Raw genomic sequence first — 23,032 nt, 5'->3', positions numbered from 1 at the left:
TATGCAGTGTCTGCTGTTCATCATAGATGCACAAACAATTTAAACTCGAAATCTACAGACTGAGCCTTTGGATCACCTGTGATTACTTTTGCTGCTGTGATGTGATGTCGCTTGTTAAATGGGACGTTTTGTATCGGATTGCTCAGGATCATGTGGGGACATCAGGACATGGATCACAGGTTTGCTCAATCTATTTTCATAAGGCAATTTCATGTTGCAAATGTTGTGCTACGTAGAACAGTAGTTACCTGAAATTAAATGGAAACAGTAGGCAATTCTTCACAAAAATGTGGTAGCCTATAGCCTAATGCAACGACACATATATAAAACATTTGTAGCCTATTATTGTTTCTTTATATAATAATAAATGCTTTACATCAATGAATTTTATTGTTACTTATTAATTTGATTATTTTTTATAATATTTTTTACAATTAATTTAATCGGTTACAAAAGCTGTCTGAGTAAATTTAAGTTTGCTTCTAAAACGAAAGGCAGTTCATTCCATTTTATTCCATCTTTACTTTCATTTGTCGGATTATTGGCGTCTCTCAGTGGGCGTTGAGTCGGCGGGGGTAAACCAATAATAGCTGGCATTCTTACTTGATCAGCTTATTAAATTGCTAAACGGATTAAGACATAGTGAGGGGTATGATTGTTCATATATGATCCCCAAACACACTAGCTGCGCTTTTCTGTAGTCGTCAATGTCTCATTCACTTCTCTGAAGTCTACTTGCTTTATGCCAAACCATGAGACAAAAGTCCTAGACCTGCTGTGATGAATAAATAAAGGCTTAGGAAATTTTGTAATCACTCTTTTAAAGAGACCCTAGTGAAAAATAAGTACCAAAATATATTTGAAATACATTTATTTTATGCATACACTACAGATACATTTACATATATTTATGTACTTAATCTAAATACATTGCAATTGTACTTTTGAGTCTGCTAAATTGAACTAATTTTGCACTTTAGTTATCTGGAAATAGTGCTGAGGTCCAACTAAAGATATACTGAAGTATATTTGATTGTGCTAAAATGGAACCATTGCAAGTTTAAATACATTGTATTTAAAGACTGATATTAAACATAATTGTCCTCACTAATAGTGATGTTAAAACACATTTTAGGCTTAATATTAAGAAATGTGCATTTTGCAATAAAAAGGTGTTCCAAATATAGTTTAATAATAATATTTATATCAGTAAGCCTCAAGTAAGCGATATGGTAATGCATTTATATTATTATAAGTAAAATAAATGTATTTTAAATAAATTTTTCGTATAGGTCACTAGGGAATATTGAATACATGTTTCACGCGTTCATGAGCGATACGTCTATTTCAAATGAGAATAGAGCGGACACACCCCTAGAAGAGTTTTGTCATGTGTTTTGATTGAAACAGAGCTCACATGAACTCCATGTGCTCTTAAAGGGATGGTTCGGAGTAATTTTCCGAACGGGCTTTTCCCAAATAACGGAAGTGACCTCGACGTCCGGATTAACGGTAGCATAAGCCATCAGGCAAGTGTTATTTAAATAAACTCCTGATGTACTTACAAACTTTCCAATGCCTCGTTTTATGAGTACAGAACCTATTTGTTCTACTGTAGAAGTTTGGTGCCATTCTGGGCATTATTAGTGGGGTAATTTACGAGATACAACCTTGGATCCATTAGCGCCTGCACTAAGCCATTCGGCTGATATCTCTAAATAGGCTCTAACTTTAATAATGTTCGACCAAGAGAGGGGGTGTTTGGCTTGAGGTCATGGTGCAAAGGACCCTAGGTTGAAATTACTCTGAACCATCCCTTTAACTGTCCAGTCATTGCTCTGTCTTTACACCATCTCCCCATTGCATATTGAAGAGTGAAAAATGGTCGGAAATGCCTCTCTGCGCCGGTCGTGCCTGCAGGAAACTGTAAACTACAGATCTATATTGGGACAGATGACAATACAACTTTAGGAAGGAACTACAGGAATTTCCACACCACCCTGAAAAGAGATGTGTCATGAATCTAATGCTAAAATGCATGCATGTTTAAACTCATCTAACGTTAAAAAACAAAGAGTGGATTTAAATGTGTTTAAACACTTTTCTGGCTGGCGTCTTCTCAGAAGGAATTAAAGTTTTAAAAAGTCAGCTGACTTTATAATGCACTGCCTTTCCAAAGTCATCGACACATAAAACAAAGTTTTAGTCCAAAAGATTTAATTTTTCTAACTCTAAAATGCCTGAAATAATACTGGCCTTGATTTTCCTAATCACCTAAAGACAGAAACTAAAGTGCAGGAAACTGGACTGTAAAAATGTTTTGTCAGACAGCCTAAAAAAAACGTGCTTCATATGGTAACATTTATTTAAGACACAAATGTTTATTTAATATAACTTATTATGAGTACATCAATCTGAAACCATTACGTTACACCAATCATTTTAACAAAATGCAAAATTTCAGCTTAATGCCCAAACAAAATCTATGTATGAAATGTATCAAATGAATAAAAAACCTTGCACTGCTGATTAAAATAAAAGTTAAATAAAATGTTTTAATGTGTTATACCTCAACAAACAAATTAATTAATATATCTGTTTGTACATCAGATTTATTAATTCATTTAGCAGAAATCAAGAAGCCAGAGATATTTGTATTAAAGCACATGTTTATTTCCATGCATTATGACAAGACAATAAAATCAGTCTCATTGGAGACATACATTAATTTAGGCTTCTAAATCTTTTTAATAAATGATCATTTAATATGCATGTTGATTTTTAACTTCTGTATCTCTGAGGAAAAACACAATAATAGTCTAAATGAATCTATTTTCTAAATCATTCAGGATTACATGTCCATGCTGTTTGATTATCATTATTAATATACCAGTATGTCTTATAGCTTGATATAACTTGGCTCCAATGTTTAGTCTGCATATCTGTTCTTCAGTTTCACAGACATGATAAACTTAGTGTGATAAGTATGACAAGACAAGTATGACAGATGAAATCTATAATATGGTGACACCATAGACTGGGGTTGTTGTTTTTCTTCTTCTTCATGTAAATCAGTTCACACTGCAGGTGTACTAAACGACAGCTATAGTTTGAGGCTCTGTCTGTGACTCATCTTGATTCATCAGCTCAAGTCTGCAAAGTCACAACTAGCATTTGTACAAATTATTTTCTCTTGGACTCAAGAACAAGTCTCAGTCTCACATATCTCCCGAGACTAGCCTAGGCCTGCATCATATGTAGTTGCTTGACAGAGGCTTCCTTAGTTGAAAAAAATGCTGTAACAAACTTAAAATACCCTTATTTTGCTTTTTCGGATATCATCTTTCATGTAGTGTGTAATATAGCCGTTTGTGAATGTAAAAGGTCTGCACATTTTCAAAGATCAAAGTGCTGAGAAACGGAGCTATTGTCTCCCAAAAGAAAGAACCAAAGTCGTAATCAAAGTTATGTAAAAAAAAAAATCATGTACAAATCTACGCAGGTTTGTAATACATTTGCATAATGCCAGCCTGTGGTCTTCACTGGCTGCCTGCAAACAACTTCTACTTTGACCATCAAACACTGTAGTTGTGGCCTGGAAGAGTTTGGTTCGTGTTGTCGACATGTCGAGAAGATTTTGTTTTCTGCGCTGTGAAAGCAAACCCGCTTCCAAAGCATGAGGACTTGGGCTTGAATTGATACAGTAAAACCGACGCCATTTTTACGGTTCGTATCACTGTGTTTGCTGAGGAAGCCTCCAGAGCTGAAATTCAGATATAGTAAATGGTTGTTTTGTTTCTGGCACACCAATCACAACAGGCTCGGCCATCTGACCAATCAGAGCAGAGTAGACCAATCACAGCAGCAGACCAGGGCTGCGTTCAGCCCCGACAAAACGTTGCACAACGTTTTTTAAACAGAAACGGTGATGCGTTGAACACACTGTTCTGATGACGCAAGAGTTGCAACTATGGCAGCTGAGAAGGCCATTCTTTGTGTTCTTTGTGAAGAATTTTCGGAGCCTGATGAAGTCGGTATAAATATGTGTTTAATACTACAAAATATGCCCGATGTTACAGTTACTGCACTTGCCGCCCAGAACAAAAGAGAACATCCCAATCGAGTGAAGGGATTTGTGGAAACTGAAATGGAAGCACACATCTTACCTAATTCAGACTAAAACACATCTATTTAGCCTCACATACTGACTTTATTTGTAGTTCATACTGTTTTAATACCCTGTATTTTCTTTCTCATTTTTAGGAAAAGCACTTAATTACCATTGTTTATTTCTATACAAAATGCCATACACTTGCAATGAAGCTAAAAATATAAACAACTACATCATTATGTTGATATCCTATATTTTTACAATAAAACTTAAGACAAACATGTCTTCTAATATCCTCAGTTGTTGCGTATACCGAGCTGCATCGAACACGTTTGTAAATTACTTTCCTTGAACCCATTGTGCGAGTTCACTTTAATACCGCGTGCTTTATATACATGTCGCTGCTGATTGGACTGCAGTTCTGACACAACCACCAAACAAGAGAAAACGTATCTCAAACCCCGTTGCACACCGGTGCAAAACATTGCGCACCGTTTTGAACTTGAACGTGCCCTAGGCCATCTGACCAATCAGAGCAGAGTAGGCCAACCAAAGCAGCAGACTGGGCCATCTGACCAATCAGAGCAGAGTAGACCAATCACAGCAGCAGACTGGGCCATCTGACCAATCAGAGCAGAGTAGACCAATCACAGCAGCAGACTGGGCCATCTGACCAATCAGAGCAGTGTAGACTCTCAGAAAGGAGGGTTTTAGAGAGACCGGAACCTTTATCAAACCGTTTCAGACACTGAGAGGAAAATGCTGCAATGTATATTATGAGAAAATGAATGTGATTTTTGTCCTTGGATGCATGCAAACCTATTGAAAGAGCCTTTAAAATATGATAGAGGCACTTTAAACTTATGTTGCTTTCCTTTTTTTTATAATTTTGTCATAATTCTGTTTTAGCGTTAGTTACGTGATGGTTGCGAATCATAGATTTGCCTGTTGGTTGACCTTGGATCTTCTTGGATGACTAATTTTGAATTCAGCGTTTTAATGTGTGGCGGCTGTTTGTTTCCAGAGACGTTTGTTTGTTAGTAACCGTGTGTCTGTGAGGCGCTTGTATAATGGCTGTGCCTCGGGCGCTCGGAGCCGTGAAAACTCCAGAATAGACAGTCTCAATCGCATCCACACTCTCGGATAGACTCATAGAGCTCATGCAGTCACAGGGATCCACTGATACATAAACTTCACTCTAAAGCTTAGTCACACGCATGTGAGGCATCAGGTCAGACTTCAAATATACAGTCACAAATATACTGATTCATAAACAAATGAGAGAATTTGAAACTTAATATCTATGACATTACTAATAAAATATGACATAATGAAAGGTAGGAGATCCACATTTGGATTAACGGGTTGACGCACAACATGCCCATGAACATTTTGAAATACATTAGTATTTTAAATTAAAGTTTATATGAATAAAAGTCAGTATATGTCTTACTATAATTATTTGAACATTTAAAATGCTTTTTGCCTCTACTAGTTCCTGTACTGTGCATGACCAATTATGTTTTCATATTTAAAGGACAAATATTCAATATACACAACATTTATTTAAGTAATATTGTAAAATATTTAAATTTTATTTAAAACAACATTTTTTTTTTATATATATATTTCAAATGTAATTTATTTCTGTGATGCAAAGCTGAATTTTCAGCATCATTACTCCAGATTTCAGTGTCACATGATCCTTCAGAAATCATTCTGATATGCTTAATATTTTTGAGGAAACAGTGATAACATTTTTTCAGGATTTTTTGATGAATAGAAAGTTCAAAAGTACAGCATTTAGTAGATTATTATTATTTTTTTTATTTTTTTTTTACATTCTAAAGGTCTTTACTGGCACTTTTAATCAATTGCATGGAATGCATCCTCGCTGAATAAAAGTATTTAAAAATACAACAAATTTACTGACCCCAAATTGTCTATTTGTCTCAATAGAGGTAAAAGCTGAAAGAATTAGCAAGGATATGTCAACTTCCCAAAAGCATTTCATGTCAATTATCCACATACCTTACAGAGACCACACCCATATTTAAAACCTTTAAAAAGGCAGGCTTGACAAATTTCATCATAATAAATATATTAACAGGTGAGGACAGCATTTAAAATCATTTTGAAATTGCATAATACAGGCTTATTTTTCTTTACATGTCTCAAACAAACTGGCACGGGACGTGCTACTAGACATTGAAACTTTGTGAAGATCACAGCACAGGTAATGTGGTCTGCCCTTTCAGGCTCATACATGTGGTTATTTTGCCGATGTGACGCACAGCGCTGCATTGTGAGTGGTAATCGGTGCATCCATGTGGGATTTACTGACTTGCAACTGTGTATTGTGGAGGCAAGCCTGAGCTTTTCCCTCCTTTTTTTCATTAGCGATTGAAGAGCAAGATGATTACAGTTTTTAAACATCAAGGGTATAATTATGTAATGAAGAGGAGAATGAGCCTGTACTTTTTAAGTTCTAATGTTCACAGTCACATGGGAGGCAGCTGTGTTTTTCGGTGAGGTCTGTCGCTTTGTTCGGTTCACTAATGCCTTGTGTTCTGATGAGGTCTGAGAGATCCAAAGGCCATTTGATACATCAACATTCTCAGTTACTAAGCAATATTTCAACTTCCTAACATGCCTTAAAGGTGCAGTAAGTGATTTCTTAGGGTGTGTTTACACTTGGCATGTTTGGTTCGATTAAAACGAACTCTGGTGCGATTGCTCTGTTAGTGCGGTTCATTTGAATAAGGGTGTATTCACACCAGGAAAGTCCGCTAGTTCACTTACTTTGGTCCGGACCAGATAAAATGTTGATTTTTTGTTTTGTTTGGTGTGGTTCGCTTTCACACTGCCCTTTTTGCAAGTGAACCAAAATTTGTAAACAAAACCACACTTGTGCTAAGGTCATCCATTCATTGGACAGAAATTCTCAAGCAGGGAAAAGCAGTCCAAAAACAGGCAATTTATGGAGATCTTTATAGTGCAATTTTTTATTATTTTACTGATTTGGTGTCATCAGCTACTAACGCAATATGAAGAAACTTATGAGTATCATATGATACAAAGTCATATATATGATGTTGTAATTAGGATTTTGCGAAGACGAATATGTGCTGCAAGACGGTTGTGGTGGAGAGAGCATGTTCTTAACTGATAAAGTTAAGAGTGCAGACCAAAGTGCAGACCAAATGAGGCTCCGCACCTGCTCACAACAAACATTTGTCCTCATCCCATAATGCACAGCGCAGCTGACTATGGCAGCTGGTTTAGTCCAAAAATGCGCAGTTATTTGGCAGTTGGGTCTGTTCGAGGTCGGATCACGTTCTCACCACAAAAGAACCGCTCCAGAGTTCGTTTGAAAGTGCACTTGGTCCTCTTTTGGTGCGCACCCGACCCAAACGAACCGCACCAAGAAGGAGACAACGAACTCTAGTGCGATTCAACCAAACTAAATGAGGCAGGTGTGAAAGCAACCTTAAGGCCTGTTCACACCGGGACGAATTTCGCGCGCGATATTCGCCGACGTTTAACGCCTCGTGACTAAACAAAGGGCGCCAATGTGAGTGTGCACACCGACGCGAAAAACGGCACGCGTAAAAGCGTCATTTTAAAAAAAACGCCTCGGGTTCGTTTTTTTGGTTTGACGCGCCGCGTCAAAAACCATCTGACCAATGAGATTGGCGCTTTTGCTCACGTGTCTGGAGCTTCTGAAGTTCACAACTTGGGGGCGCTCAAACACAAAACGGTCTTGCCGAGCACACATACGTAACGGCGAAGAAGATATACGCCAAGCAGCGTCTACACTGCTGAGAAGAAATAAGACGAGGAAGATGCAAGGCAAGATGAATGTATAGCTGCTGGTCTCGTTGGTGTCGGAACATAAAGAACTATATGACAAACGCGACAGCGGAGTATTTCTGTTTTACATTAAGCGCCATCTAATGTCAGGGAATGAATTTGCATGTTCACTCGGCTCATCCTCAGCGAAAATCGTTTGGGTGTGAACACAAAAAATGCGTTGAAAAACGCTGGCGAATAATGCGCGCCGATATTCGTCCCGGTGTGTACGGCCCTTAAGTGTGAACGCTACCCTGTTGCGCCCCAAACAAGCGAACCAAGACTTCTGAAAAGATTGGTCTTGGTCTGCTTCCAAATGATCTCTGGTTTGGTTCGAATGATATATGAATGCAACACGGACCAAAGATATGCAAACGAACCAAAAACAGGACATGCATGCAGAGGCGGCCTTATGTTTCACCCGTTTCAATTGAAACAGGCCCCGCCCTCCAAGGGTGGCCCCCAACAGACCAGCAAAATCCCATTCATTTTCTCCCTAGGATATTGATTTTCAGCCATAATGTCTAAACCATCCAAGTTAGATTGACCACGAGCTACGAGGTTGTGAAACGGAAGTTTCTGCTCCTATAAAAGCCACAAGGTATAAAAATCAACCTTGTAATTTGCGATCTTCTGGAGAAATACTACACTATGCATGATGTCACAAGATGCGCCAGTAAAAACGATAGAATGCTCAAGCATACCTGTTTTTTTTCTCATCATGCACTCTTCACAAGTTCTCAGCTGGTCAAAATACCATCATATGTAGGCTACGCACTTACAACGAGCACATTTATCCCAGCACACAGCATTGTTTTGGATGTTTGGTAAGTTCTGTCTCGAGTAAAAGCCGACCAATCAGGTTGTGAACATATCTCTATGCCTTTAGGTTCGGTATCTTTAGGTTCTGTGTTAAAATGGCAATGTGAACGCTAAGCGTACAAAAAAATATATATTTTGGGAGGGGGGTGGTCTAGGCCAAAAGAAAACCAATCGAACTGAACTACATTGTAGCCAATCAGCATTAGGGGGCGTGTCTACTCATGATGGGGGAGAAGAGAGAGAGAGCAAGTGGGAGATTATTTGAAGATAGACTGTAGAAAGAGAGATGGCTGAGAGACATTACAAAAGAGAAAAGGTCAGAGGAACATCACTGGAAAAAGAAAGGTTATGATCAGCCCAGAGCTTTAGGACCCGCGTTAAAGGGATAGTTCACTCAAAAATGAAAATTATGTCATCATTTACTTACCCTCAGTTTGTTCCAGACCTGTATGAGTTATACATACCAATATCATGAGCATACCAATAGACTGAACTCGTAATACGCATGTGCACGCCATCAGCGTTCTCACAGGTTTCGCGTTTAAAGTCTGTGTAGAGTTTCCTGTTAAAACGGTGTTGTGTTAGCGGCCCCTAAGTTAATAACTAATGAGCGTTGCGACCGAAGTGAATCAATCAAATTAACTTTAGCTGGAAAATAACTTTATTCAAGAACTGCTATAAAGCCAAAACAATCTCTGTTACTTTAAGCTATCCTTGTATCTCTGTAAAGCCACTTTGGAACAATCTACATTGTTAAAAGCGCTATATAAATGAAGATGACTTGACTTGAATGTTGGTAACCAGACAGCTGACGGTAGCCATTGACAGGACAAATACTACAGTAGTCAATGCGGCCACCGTCAGCTGTCTTAGGTTACCAACATTCTTCAAAAGATCTTCATTTGTGTTTAACAGACAAAACTTGAAACGTTGTTTCTGCTCAATACGTGAGTAACATTGGTTTTGCTGTGCTGCACAGAACCAAGATATGCTGTTTTTGTAATGTTAGCTATAGTAACAGGATAGTTTTGAGTGTCATTGACTGGAGCTGGTGAGGTGCTGGCGACGAACAACCAACTCTTGCTTATACACTTTTGTACTGTATGTTAATTTTTTGTTTTTCCTTGTTGTTTTTTTGCTATCTTCGCTTTTTTTTTCTTTTCACTGAGCATTATTTTGCTTCGCTTCAGCTATGATAAAGAGACATCCACTCTTGCATTGCGTGTTTGTGCATTCGGGTGGCGGAGCAATGAAGAGAGGAGTGTGTTTGTGTTGAAATATCAACAGTTTTTTCTCAGAAATTGCTTACTGCACTTTTAAACGTCCTCTATAAAAAAAAAAAAAGCTTAAAAAGATTGATATGTGATTAAACATAAGGAATGCCACAAGATCTTATTTTGTACTTACTGTAGCGCTTACCAACTGTTTTGATACATAATAGCAGAAATATACCCATCTATCCTTCTATTTTCTATGTAGGGTCACAGGGACAAACAGAAACAATGTCACTATAGTAAATAACTGTCACATTTCTGAAAAATATCTTCATCTTCATCTGAAGAAGCCAATCTAATGACAAGAAACAAATAAAAATTCCTTTAGTAACAGTCATTCATTATCATAGATCGTTTTGTATCATTTTTAAAGTCTTATAAAAACAGACTGAACTGGGAATAATTTATATTTCAGTGTAACTCAATTCCAGACAGAAGAGCTTTTTTTTTATTGAAACTATGGATAACAGCGCCATCTTGTGTTCAGTCTTCTACAATGTACCTAAAAACAGATCTGAGGTTTGATAGCAAGTTTGTTTCATACATTTTACATCCCAACTACAATGCTGTGTAATCATTGTGTCATTGTATGAAGTACAGCTTTGAATGAAGTTAAATTTCTATCTTTCAGGATGTGTGTATGAGTTGAGCTAGAGCTCAGGCCAGTAATGGAGGCAGGACTGAACTGCAGCTCTCACTGTGAGTCTGGCGTCTGCTTCATCGACCCAGGAGTGAACAGTCAGCAGGGCTGGGACGTCCTCCAGAGACTCTGTGCGCTCTCAGTGGTACATACACACACTCACATAAGTCCACCACAACACACTCAGAGACAATTACACTTACATTTACAAACAGTCTGACTGAGACCACTAGTGACAATGCTTCTATTTTATATATTTCGGTAACACTTTATTTTACAGTGTCATTGTTATATATGTTACATGTAATTACTGTAGTAATAACTATAAATTATGCATAATTACATGCAATTAACCCTAAACCAAACCCTCATCCTCCAACCCTATAGTAAGTACATGTAGTTAATTATTATTACTCAGTACTTAAATGTACAATTACACTGCAATACTGACACCTTAAAATAAAGTGTAACCTATATTTCTAATTTAAACTTAAGATTGTAGAAACCTTGTGTTCATTATAGTCTATACCATTCAAAAGTTTGGTCAGTAGCCCTCAATTTTATTTAGCAAGGAGTCAAGGATGCATTAAATTGATCAAAAGTGACAGTAAAGACATTTCTAACGTTACAAAAATTTCTATTTCAAATAAATGCTGTTCTTTTGAACTTTCTATTCAAAGAATCCAGAAAAATATTATTAATATTAAACAGCTAAAAATATTAAACAGCTCATCTGTTTAAACACATTGATAATAATAATACATGTTTCTTAAGCAGGAAATCAGCATATCAGAATGATTTCTGAAGGATCATGTGACACTGAAGACTGGAGTAATGATGCTGAAAATTCAGCTTTGCCCACAGGAATAAATGACACAAAATATAATTCAATAGTATTCAAATTGTAATAATATTTAACATTATTACTGTCTTTACTGTATTTTTGATCAAATAAAGGCAGCCTTGGTGAGCAGAAGAGACTTCTTTCCCATACTTTTGACTGTATTTTGCTGTTTGTCTGTGTATAGAGCGGTGTGGGTGTCCAGAGTCAGTCTCTGTCTCCTGCTCTTCGGGCTGTAGTCTGGACGCTGCTCTCTTGTGGGATTCTGCTGGCTCTTTTCTTCCTCATTTTCACTCTGCGCTTCAAAAACAACAGGTATGAAATGGCTGGATCTCTTCTTGTTCTCATAGCTCTCAATCATGACATATATGACTAATTTATCACATTGGGTTGTCCACTAGCTATAGCCACCATCATGAATTTTGATTCTGTACCTCTGACACAGGATAGTGAAGATGTCCAGTCCCAATCTGAATGTGTTGACTCTCTGTGGCAGTCTCCTCACATACAGCAGCGGCTTCTTATTCGCAGTGGAGGAGAGAGAACCGCTGTCAGGAGCAGGATCAAGAGCTGTCTTACAGGTACACACACACACACACACACACACTTGGTTATTTACATTTTGAAAGTCAACTCCATCAGATTACACAAGAAAGACCCCCTTCTCTTTGTACAGTACCCCCCTTTACTTAAGTATATTTCTTGTAAATCACACAGCTGGCTTATTATTCTGAATTGCTAAAGGGCTGTTTACATTTAACAACTCCATAAATCTCCTTTAATGCACCAAACCACGTTTAACAGAATTCCTGTTGACTTTAAGCTGTAAGGCTTCTCAAACCCTACATCTGTGATTGATTGCGTATCCATTGTTTATACTTGAAATGACTCTGGATTTAGTTCTTTGAATGTGTAACGTTATGTGAGTGTGTTGATTGTGTGTTGCTGTTTTGGATAGATTAGCAGTGGTTTAAAAAAAAAAAGAGAAAAAAAAGAAACACTAGTGTTCAAAACTTTTGGGTCAGTAAGATTTTTTTTTTTAAAGAAATGAACAATTTTCTTCAGCAAGGATGCATAAAATTGATCAAAAGTCACAGTAAAGAAATGTATAAGATTTCGGTTTCAAATAAACGCTGTTTATGTCCACCAAAGAATCCTGAAAGGAATGTATCATGTTTTCCACAAAAATATTAAGCAACATTACATTTTCAACATAGATAATAATAAGATATGTTTCTTGATAAGAATGATTTCTGAAGGATCATGTGACACTGAAGACTAGAGTAATGATGCTGAAAATTCAGCTTTACCATCACAGGAAGAAATTACATTTTAAAATATATTGAGTGAAAACTTCTCGGGTTACTTGACTGTAACCCTGTTCCCTGAAAACGTGGGAACGAGATGCTGCACTGAAGCATCTTTGTATGACCAGCTGTGAATAATGTGTGTAACACATCAATGAAACTTGACAGCCTCAGGCGGTGACGTCATCGCAAAGCGCGCTGGTCAGAGGCTATATTTGTGCCACAGGTCCTCAGGTATCATTTTGTCTGAAGAGCTGTCCTGGGACATCCTCAGTGCGGCAATGTATCGCAGCATGTCGTTCCAGCTTTTTCAGGGAACAGGGTTACAGTCAAGTAACCTGAGATGTTCCCTTTCAAAACCTACTCTCAATACTGCGCTGACGCGCTTTGGGAGCAAGAATACCCCAACCGCCGCACTGAGGGTGTCTGGACCTTCCACGGTTGTTAGTCACCACATTGAAATTGTATACTTGGTGGCAGCCGCCCCCCCCCCCCCGTTTCAGCCCCCTTGACAAACAAATATTTGCCCTGACTTACTCCACTGGCTAGGTTTACATAGGCCCGCGAGCACAGACTGGACACAGTTGGTGAAGTTTCTCGTTTTCAACGGCGGAGGGCATAAGGCTTCAAGAGTGAGGTGATAGCCATAAGAAAAATCATTTTTAGATTCAGAAGCTTGTCAGACACTGACCCTAAGGGGGTCTCTACCAGCCCCTCAAGGACTATAGCTAAGTCCCATGAAGGAATCTTGTTTCTAGCGGGATGCCTCAGTTGCCAGGCCCCACGAATGAAACGAGCGAGCAGAGGATGCTTCCCGAGTGGCACCCCATCAATCAAGGCTTGGCAAGCCGATAAAGAGGCCACCTAAACCCTGAGAGTGGCGGGACATGTGCCTGCTGATCATTTCTCCTGCAGGAAGTCCAGAACTGAAGCTATCTGGCTGTTAACTGGATCTGCACCACCTTTCAAAGACACCACATTTACTGGCATAACTTCTTCTAGTGGAGGGAGCCCTTGCACTGGGAATGGTCTCTATAACTTCAGGTGAAAGCCCAGTGTCCCTCAGTTGGTACCCTTCAAGGGGCCAAACATGGAGGGTCCACAACTCGGGCTGGGGATATTGTCCTCTGCCGTCGCGGAGAGATATCATCTCTGAGAACCAAACTCTAACATGCAGAGAACGAACAGACATGCAAATGAGTGTGTAGTGCTACTGTGTATGTTTCTAACTAGTCAGTTATCACACTAGCCTTAGTTAGAGGAAGTTATTTTGATTAAAGATTATGAGGGCACACTAATAATGATGTGCACAGATAAATAATGTATAATAAATACTGCAATATTCCATACTTTTTTTTTTTATTGCCAAATTTGATTTCATACTTAAACAAACAAACAGTGTCGTGATTTTTTTATGGTTATGTACAAATACAAATGTGACTAATGTGAATGATTGTGTCATGTCACTACAACCAGAACAGAATTAAAAACGGTTCTCTTGTTAAATGTGCGTATCTTTTTCTGTACCATCTCAGGCGCGGATGTGGACACTGTGTATCGGCAGCTCTCTGGTGTTTGGACCCATTCTTGGGAAAACATGGCGGCTCTACAGAGTGTTCACTCAGCGTGTGCCCGACAAGAGAGTGGTGAGTTATGATATGTCTGCGAATGAATAGGCTATGATTTATTGGTTGATGTCACTGGCTTCATAATAGTGTTCTGTTGTGTTTCAGATTATCAGAGACATCCAGCTGATGGGTTTGGTTGCGCTGCTGGTCCTAGTGGATGTTGTTGTTCTGTCAACATGGGGTCTGACGGATCCGGTCAAGTGCTCTCGGTCTGTTAGTGCTATGGTGAAGGTATGCTTACCCTGATTTCTATGAACAGCTTTTCTAGAGAATTTTCACACAGCTCTTTTCTAAAAAATGACAATTCAAATGGACAATGTCTATCATGCTCCACAAAAACTATAAAAAAATCACCATACAAGCACTATAGAAGTAGAAGTACTATATTTCAAGCCTTGTGGAAACTAAGTTTTGTGTGAGATTAAGACCCAAATTCATTCAGAAACTTGCATTCTTAAAGCAGTGATGATGTCATACTTCATTTTTGAATAGCCACAGCCATTATTCCTATATATAGGGATGTAAAGAGCCATAAAAAGGAGAACTGATGCAAGCTCCAATGATTTGTGGCATGTAAAGTATTTTATGTTGTTTCTTCTTTATGTCAGGTAATAGAGCTGGACGCATCCTATTCTCTGACCCAGCTAGACTCCTGTTCTTCTCTCTACTCGGACCTGTGGGTAATCCTGCTCTCCGTGCTTAAGGTAACATTCAGCTTTGCCATCATAGGAATGAGTTACATTACATTAAATATATTACAATTTTACAATAACATTGTTGTAATAAATATTTTACTAATTTCACAATATTACTGTTTTTACTTTATTGTATTTTATCAAGTAAATGCAGATACTTCTTTCAAAAACATAATTTTTTTTAAAGCTTACAGACTCCAAACATTTGAACACAATAGTGTATTTTATAATGTACTGTCGAATGATTGCTTGAAAGAAATTGAAGCCTTTTGTAGGACTATAAAGATTTTTTTTTTTCAATGTGACCAGTGTTATTTTAGACTCATTGGAATACTATTATAGTTTTATTTATATTTTGGTTTAAGTTTTTATTTTAATACTATTTTAGATATTTTAATACTATTTAATACATATTTCAGTTTTTATTTTAATATTACATGGTTTTGGCATTTTTATTATATATATTTTTTAAATAGGTCTGTATAGTTTTTTTTATTGTTTTATTTTAGTTTTAGTTATTTTAGTATATCAAATTAAACTAAATTAAAATGAAAAATTGTGCCTTGGCAACTAGATTAAAAAAATTCAAATTAATTAATACATTTTTATTTATTTTATTTTATTTCATTTAATATTTATTTTATTTCAAGAAACAAAAATGTTTTTTTTAATGGTTTTAGTTTAAGTTAGACCCCTAAAGCCCAAAGTACACTTCAATTTGGGGTGGAGCATAGTATAAAAATGATGTAAATAAATATTAAAACAGTAAGATGCATTGTGGAACCATAAGAATCTGACGGGAATAAAGGCTCAAAAACAACTGGGCTTGTTACAGTAATGAAATGATTTGTCATAATAATCTTCACTTCATTTTCTTTATGCATTAATAGTTTTATTAAGAAATTATATACATTCTGTTTTATCTTTTGGTATTAGGTTATGCCCATCCTATAAGATTCACCACAAACAAGCCTAATAGTTTACATCCTCATCATTCATTTGGAATTCACAAAATATTCATACAGGTATAGGTCAAAAACATAGTTTATATGCTATTTTGCTTCACACTGAAATCCCTCTCTTTTTTACAGGGCAGCCTCCTCTTGTACGGGACGTATCTTGCCGGCCTGACAAGCAATGTCAGCTTACCTCCAGTAAACCAGTCTATGACCATCATGGGTGCTGTCTGCCTGGTGACCATGTCGACCGCTGTGGCCGTGCCCGTCTCTCTTTACCTGTACGCCTGGCCCAATGTGGTCTACAGTGTAGTGTCTGGAGCCATCTTCATCTGTACAATGGCCATAAACTGCCTGATGTTCGTCCCTCAAGTACGTCCTGGTCAATTCACAGCCAATATCTGATGATTTGCAGTCAAACTCTGAGTCAGTCTTTGTCCAGACATTTACATTTTTGGATCTGAAAAGGGTTATGTCGAGGTTCAACCAATCAATAACTCTAACACAGGAGGTGAAGCAGGTGACGAGTCAGCATTCAACATCAAATGTGTTACGCAATGTGTCCTGTTCATTTGGAGAGGACATTGCTAATGTCAGCTCTTTATGACGGTGATTGAGCATAGATCAGGTGTGTGTGCCTGTGTGTCTGTGTGTGAGTGTTTAAGACCAAAAAGACTGGCATAAAAAAGGGAAACATTTGGTTAATGAATCACACAGACCTGATAATGCCCGAACTGAAGTTATTGCACAATAAATAAATCATTTAATAACTGAACATTAGCATGAAACACTCAGTAAATGTATATGATTTAATACCCCTGTTGTACCTGTACCTATCTACTTAATCATGATTATTATTCTTCCCTCTAGCTGACCCAATGGAGACAGTTTGAAGAGGAGACAAACTCACATCCCAGTCAAATGGCCAAATACTTCAGTAGTCCTAGCAAGTCCACAAACTCCATGTACAGCGAGGATGAGATCTATTATCTACTTGGTGAAAATGACTCCATGAAAAGACTCATTAATGAGGTACCAATAGTTATTACATTTACATTGTGTTATTCAAAGCAAAGTGATTCCTGGTTTGGTTAAGTGTGATGATGAATTCATGTGTTGGGTGTGGACAGCATTGTGTTTTGCGTCACTACACCACAAGTGAGGTTGGATCCTTTGTTTTATATTTCCTCAAGGCACCGCTTTTATGATCTCACATCCTGTAAAATTGGCATCTATCCCATACACCTACTTAGTGACGTGAGCCATTCTAGATAATGACTGTGATTAAGTTGATGAGGTTCAAACCCATTTTCACATTTTCCTCCATATTTGCAGAAGAATGCTGTTATTGATAGCCTACAGGAACAAGTGAACAATGCCAAGGACAAGTTGCTCAAACTGATGACTGCTAGCCACCCCGTGGACGAGGGAGAAATGGACTCCTCCAACACTAACCTCAACTCCTCCTCCACCCAAACCACAGTGGTATCTCCAGACTCTCCAACCCTTCTTCTCAGGAAATACTCAGAAGTTGCTCCCACCAGAGCTCTCTCTCCACCTCCCTATGTACCTCCTCCACCACTTCCCACTCACACTACCTCAAAGCAAACGTCCCCTGAAGGCTCAGTAGCTTCAAATGTTCCCTCTTCTCCACCACACCTGAGGCTTCCACCTCCTAAAGATGAGGTTGTGAGTCTGAATGGGAACACAGAAGATGGAATTCCAGCCGTGAACAATATCAGAAACTCAGGTCTTGGAAGAGAAATTTTGGAGAAGCTTTCGGATCAGGAAAAGTTAGCACAGGGTTCCTCTTCTTTGGGTCCTTCACCTCAGGTTGAGTCTCCAGAGCCATCAGCCTCCATGGAGATTCCAGGAATGTCATCAGTGGGACGACTGGGTTTTGTAACCAATGAGCAGCTGGTGGAGATCCTGCAGGACCTGAGTATGGATGCCATAAGCAGTTCTGTCAAATCGCCCGACCGCGTTCGAAGCCCGTCCATCAAGCCAGACGATCTGAGCGTAACTCTTTCTCCTCGATCTCCTCTACAGTTCTTTTTCCCAACCATCTCACCCTATCTCATGCGTAAACGCAGACCTCCGTTTTACTCCTCGAGAGGTGGACCTCCCCCTTACTATTTTCCAGGCTCGGTACCTCCAGGGCGCAGTAGGGCATCAGCACTACCAGACCATGAAAAGTTGAGGGATGATGACTCTAAAACAAGTCCAACCAGCAACCCTCAAAGACATGACTTTTGGCACGAGGAAAAGAGGAGAAAGAGGATCGAGAAAGCAAAGACTCGGCGTGGCTGTGGACAGGACAGTTGGGAATGTTCTTCTCACAAATGTTCCGTTACTCCTTTCACGGGACAGGTTCCTCAGCCTGCCCCCGCTGGGCTGATAGAGGGGGTTAAACACTCAGAGGAGCCATATGACTACTCAGACTCAGACTCCAGCAGCTCAGAGGACTACTGTTACTACCAGCGGTCCTACTGCGGGGCCTGTCATCACCCCTACGACTCCACAGACAGCCTCACCTCAGGGACCTCTGACAGCGAGGACGAGGACTTCTACCGCTCAACACGTCCTGTCGTGAACTTTAAAGTCGACCTTAAACCAACCTTTGTCTGAACGGACTGCACATCCATTATTTATATATGGGTCAGTGATGTGATGCTCTTTTTGTTTTGTCTGAACATTATTAAGTTATTTAGATATACACTATAGTTTAGAATAATTGCAATTTTTTTGAAAGAAGTCTCTTAATGTCACCAAGGCAGCATGTATTTGATCAAAAATACAGTAAAATAGTGACATTGTTAAATATGATTACAATACATTTTTTTAAATATATCATTTTAGCAGCTTTAAAATATATTCAAATAGAAAACAGTTTTGACCAGTGTACATTAAAAATGCACTTAATGCAGACTTGAATACACATTTTTTTTAATTATTATTGACATGTTTTATTTATAAAATTAGATGTTTCATAAAAATGTAGATATTTTTGATGGTGCTTAAAGTCAAAAATATCTCTGTTGTATAATAAAAAAAGAGTCTCATAATGGCTGAATTGTAGACAAAAATTGTATTAAGTAGTTGATTATTAAGTATAATTAAGTGGTATAATTGATTATTATTTCTTAACTAAATCATATAAACATGAAATGTTTTGAAATGATTGACATCTTTAAGACTTGGCAATAGTTATACATGGTTAGTTCTGGTTTACAAATGTCAAATGGAATCCCTGAAAAAAATATTTTATTATAAAAACAATGATTTCCAAGAAATCATTTTTTTTTACGTGTTTGAAAATTGTTCAAAGATGTGTACACATATTATATTAATTTACTTGATGGTCAAACCACTTTTTAAAGTTTTTAGGCTCATAAAAGCAAATGCACATTGTGTACTTTGTCATAAAAGTAATGTTCATGCTTGCCTATTCTCTGATTAGCATAACTAAACGAAAACGAGCCATTTTTTGTGAGAGCCAAGAGCCAGTTCCTGTGTGTTTAAAAAAAAGAGATTTGTTTACACTTATTTCTTTAAGAAAGCTATTATATCCATATTCATACACCTTTTATACATTTCAATAATCCAAAAACTATTGGTTATGAATGATTTTTACAATCCTATTTACATACATATGAATTTAGAAACACTGTGCAAAACCTAAAAGACATTAGATAAGGAATATGCAAATATTGTCAAAAAAAATCAGCTGTGAAGTTAGCTTTTAGTGATGTTTTGTATTGAATTATTATGTGATGTAGTGCCTTGATCATTTTAAGTTGTTCTTACAGTTCAATAGGCTATCAATTAAATATTTCCAATTGATAAATCTTTTTCATGCAAAATTAAAAAGCTTTATTTTGTGCTACATAAAACATTCCATAGTCATTGCTTTGAAGATACATTTTGTGAATACTGGTTTGAATGTAAGTATGTCTCTTTCAGAATGCTTTACAACATACTTATTTTTGGTGTCTTTTTGGTGTGTTCCGTTCTGTTTGATAGAAGATAATATGTTTACCAAGGCTGTTATATATGTGTTTATCTCCTTATTTATAATTTAAACTTTAAGGAGCAGGAAATGTGACTGAAGAACTTGAGCTGCATCTTTTATTTGTCCAAACAGTGTTTTTTTTTTTCTAAAGTGCATTTGTCTAAAAACTTAAGGATGTGTTTACGCGTCTGTGTCCCTCTTGTAAACAAGTTTTTTTCGATAAAACTAAATTTATTGAATCAGTCTTAGTCATCAATGAACATCTACAAACAAATACACTGTAAACAAGTTTTTAAGTACAATCAACTTAGATGTTTAAGTCATTTCAACTTAAACTAGATTAAACTGACTTAAAGCAGTTGAATCTTGTATAAAGTATTTATATCTTGTATGAAACTGCTTAACTTGTTTTGATGAGTTAAAGCAATTAAAAAAACACGTTGTCATAACTTATTCATCATATAATTATTTACATGCAGTGTACATGAACATGATCGCATATACTAAAAGACTGAATGTAAGAAGAGATGTGTGCTTATATTTGTGTTTGTGCATTTGAATAAATGTGTGCAACTGTATACATCTGTGCATGTGTGCAAACAAGCATACACAATTGCCCCAGGAAGTATTTGCATTAAGGCAAAAAGGAAATCGCAACTTGCATTATACTTGCATCACTTGTTCTATTGCAGATAGGGCTCTTTGTGAAACATCATTGTAAAATGTGCTCAAAGCAACAAGATCACATTGCAGAAAAGATTAGAAAAGTTTTCATTTTGAAATATCCTGCATAACACGCATGTTGTACAGTACTCTGCTTACAAATGGAACATGCACAGTAGATCTAAACCACAATAATGTTGATGGCGGGGGAAAGGAGAATCTGCCCGTCTACGAAATGTATAAGCAATTATGTTCTAGGCTGCGTTATGTAAGCCCATTGCAGGAATGTGCAAACATTTTTAGCTGAAACATGCCTGTTATGTACACCATCCCTGCATTTGGATATTTATACTTCTCTGCTAGTAGGCAAAAAGTGGTGTCAAATGAACAATGTCTGAAAACATTACTAATGCATTTAAATGCAGTCTGATTCAAAAAGTAAAACAAAAAGGGGCAGGGAACTTATTCAACAACACCCCCATTACATTGTTTTCACAATTAATGACAGTACGTCACAGGTCAAAGAATACACTGGTGAAAAGAAAACTCCAACATGTCAAGTTACAGTAAGGCTGGAATACACTACACGACTTTTAAAATCGTGTATATCAGCCTTTTGTGCATCAAATTGAATGTGCACTATGAAAGTACGAGAATATGTGCCTTCATATGTGAGATACTTCATAGTGACACAATATGGTACAAGATTATCAACGAGTTAGGTCAAAAGTAATCTAAAAGTTAAAGTTTTGCTGACCTGACAATATTGACACAACTTGGATGCAAATCACTTGTTTGCTTCGGAGGATTGTAAAATATTGTTGTAAAATATATTAGGGTCATTCTTCCTTTGAAGCACATTTTCATGATCCCATCATGCTGTATTAATATATTAATATATTGGATGAAATGTTAAACTCACTCTTTTTTTTAAAGATGGAAATGAATTTTTAACGTTTTTTAATCACAATTTCACAATTAAGTGAACATAAAGGTCAATTTTAACCCTTTGATGGTGACCAGATGCAAAACTCTCTCAGAATGAATCATTTGAAATGATCCATATTAGATTACGAATCATTGTGTTCCTGTTTTGAAGTGTAAAAAACCTCCAAAACATTAAGATCAGTGTTGTTAGTGATAACTAAAACAACAACTACTCAGAATAGTAAAGCTTAATTAAAATAAGATATAAATATTAGATGAAAATTTTAAAACATAAATCAGAAATGTTGCTTTGGAAACATACTGAAATAAAAAATCGAATAAAAATTACAAAATGAAAATATAATAATAAAATATAAACACGTTAACAGTAGGCTATATAAATAATATTAAAATAACACTGATGAAAATATATAGCCTATATTTTTTTCTTCTATTTAAGATTGTAAAAAACACATGCATCACAGGGTTAATAATCACAGTGAATTTCGTCATTTTGTCCTGTCCTCAAATTGGCAGTTTAAGACAAATGAGAAGTGTTTCGTCATTGTTTTCCTTTCTTTAATCTAAATATTTCAAATAAAAGATGCTTTTCTGAGTAAAGACTTCTTTTAATTCATAATAATTTATATATCAATTTGCATAGTTTATTTTGTAATATAAAAAAAAAAAAAAAAAAAAAAACTTTGTGATGTTTTGTGGTTTCAGTTGGTTTGTTTGAATTCTAAACCATTCTATTGTGTTTAAAAAAAAAAAAAAAAAAAATCCAGAAACACATTTGATACTATTAAAATTCCAAATTCCAAAATATGAAAATTTACCTGTAGGTTGACGCCCTCAAATGAAATAATTTTGTCTCTTTAATTCCATCCTGACAACCTAATTACATAATTATTCATAAATCTGTGGAAAACATGAGTGATTTGTAAATGACCCTGTACCAATGGCAAAGCATCAGGACAGAATAGATCACAGGAGCTCAGCTGACTAGCAACAGTGCAGCTTGGTTACTTTTGCGCCTTTGATGCTTCTTCAGGATTGGACTGTTTCCTTTCCTCGGTTACGCTTATTGGTCGATTTTACAATCAGTCTTCCCACGCGCCCGCCCACTTTCGACTTCCGCGCGTCATCCATGGCTGCAGAACTCTGACAGATTGGCAAATTACGCCATGTGTTCTGCGGACAAAACCATTCGATTGGCGGAGAAGCTCGCCTTTGCTCCGCCCATCTACAAAGAAAGTCGTTGGATTGGCTGACTCAGACCTCCCCAGGCCTTCCTGCGCGTT

General features: G+C 37.1%; 1 protein-coding gene and 1 long non-coding RNA gene across 5 annotated transcripts; one reads left to right on the top strand and one right to left on the bottom strand.

Annotated features, from left to right (window-relative positions):
- Window positions 1-19,447, top strand: gpr156 (G protein-coupled receptor 156). Its single transcript, XM_084422036.1, has 10 exons — window positions 1-179; window positions 10,691-10,844; window positions 11,728-11,855; window positions 11,986-12,121; window positions 14,383-14,493; window positions 14,581-14,706; window positions 15,084-15,179; window positions 16,262-16,498; window positions 16,997-17,158; window positions 17,462-19,447. Exons 2-10 carry the CDS (start codon window positions 10,728-10,730, stop codon window positions 18,752-18,754), a joined length of 2,406 nt encoding a protein of 801 aa, XP_084278162.1. The 5' UTR covers window positions 1-179; window positions 10,691-10,727; the 3' UTR covers window positions 18,755-19,447.
- LOC311298794 lies at window positions 11,377-22,862 on the bottom strand. 4 transcript variants are annotated; one of them, XR_014628995.1, is made up of 5 exons: window positions 22,568-22,862; window positions 19,572-19,636; window positions 16,320-16,527; window positions 11,975-12,110; window positions 11,377-11,840 (listed from the first exon to the last, which is right to left on the bottom strand). It is a non-coding gene; the product is annotated as an uncharacterized lncRNA (long non-coding RNA). The 4 variants fall into 4 exon arrangements; XR_014628996.1 differs by lacking the exon at window positions 22,568-22,862 and having other exon boundaries at window positions 11,975-12,114; window positions 19,572-21,332; XR_014628997.1 differs by lacking the exon at window positions 22,568-22,862 and having other exon boundaries at window positions 19,572-21,332.
- Between the last annotated feature and the right edge of the window lie 170 nt (window positions 22,863-23,032).

This window comes from Rutilus rutilus (genome assembly GCF_951802725.1).
Source record: "Rutilus rutilus genome assembly, chromosome: 10".
Classification (NCBI taxonomy): domain Eukaryota; kingdom Metazoa; phylum Chordata; class Actinopteri; order Cypriniformes; family Leuciscidae; genus Rutilus; species Rutilus rutilus.
The sequence above is the reverse complement of the archived record's forward strand: the minus strand, read 5'-3'. Positions and strand labels throughout refer to the sequence as shown.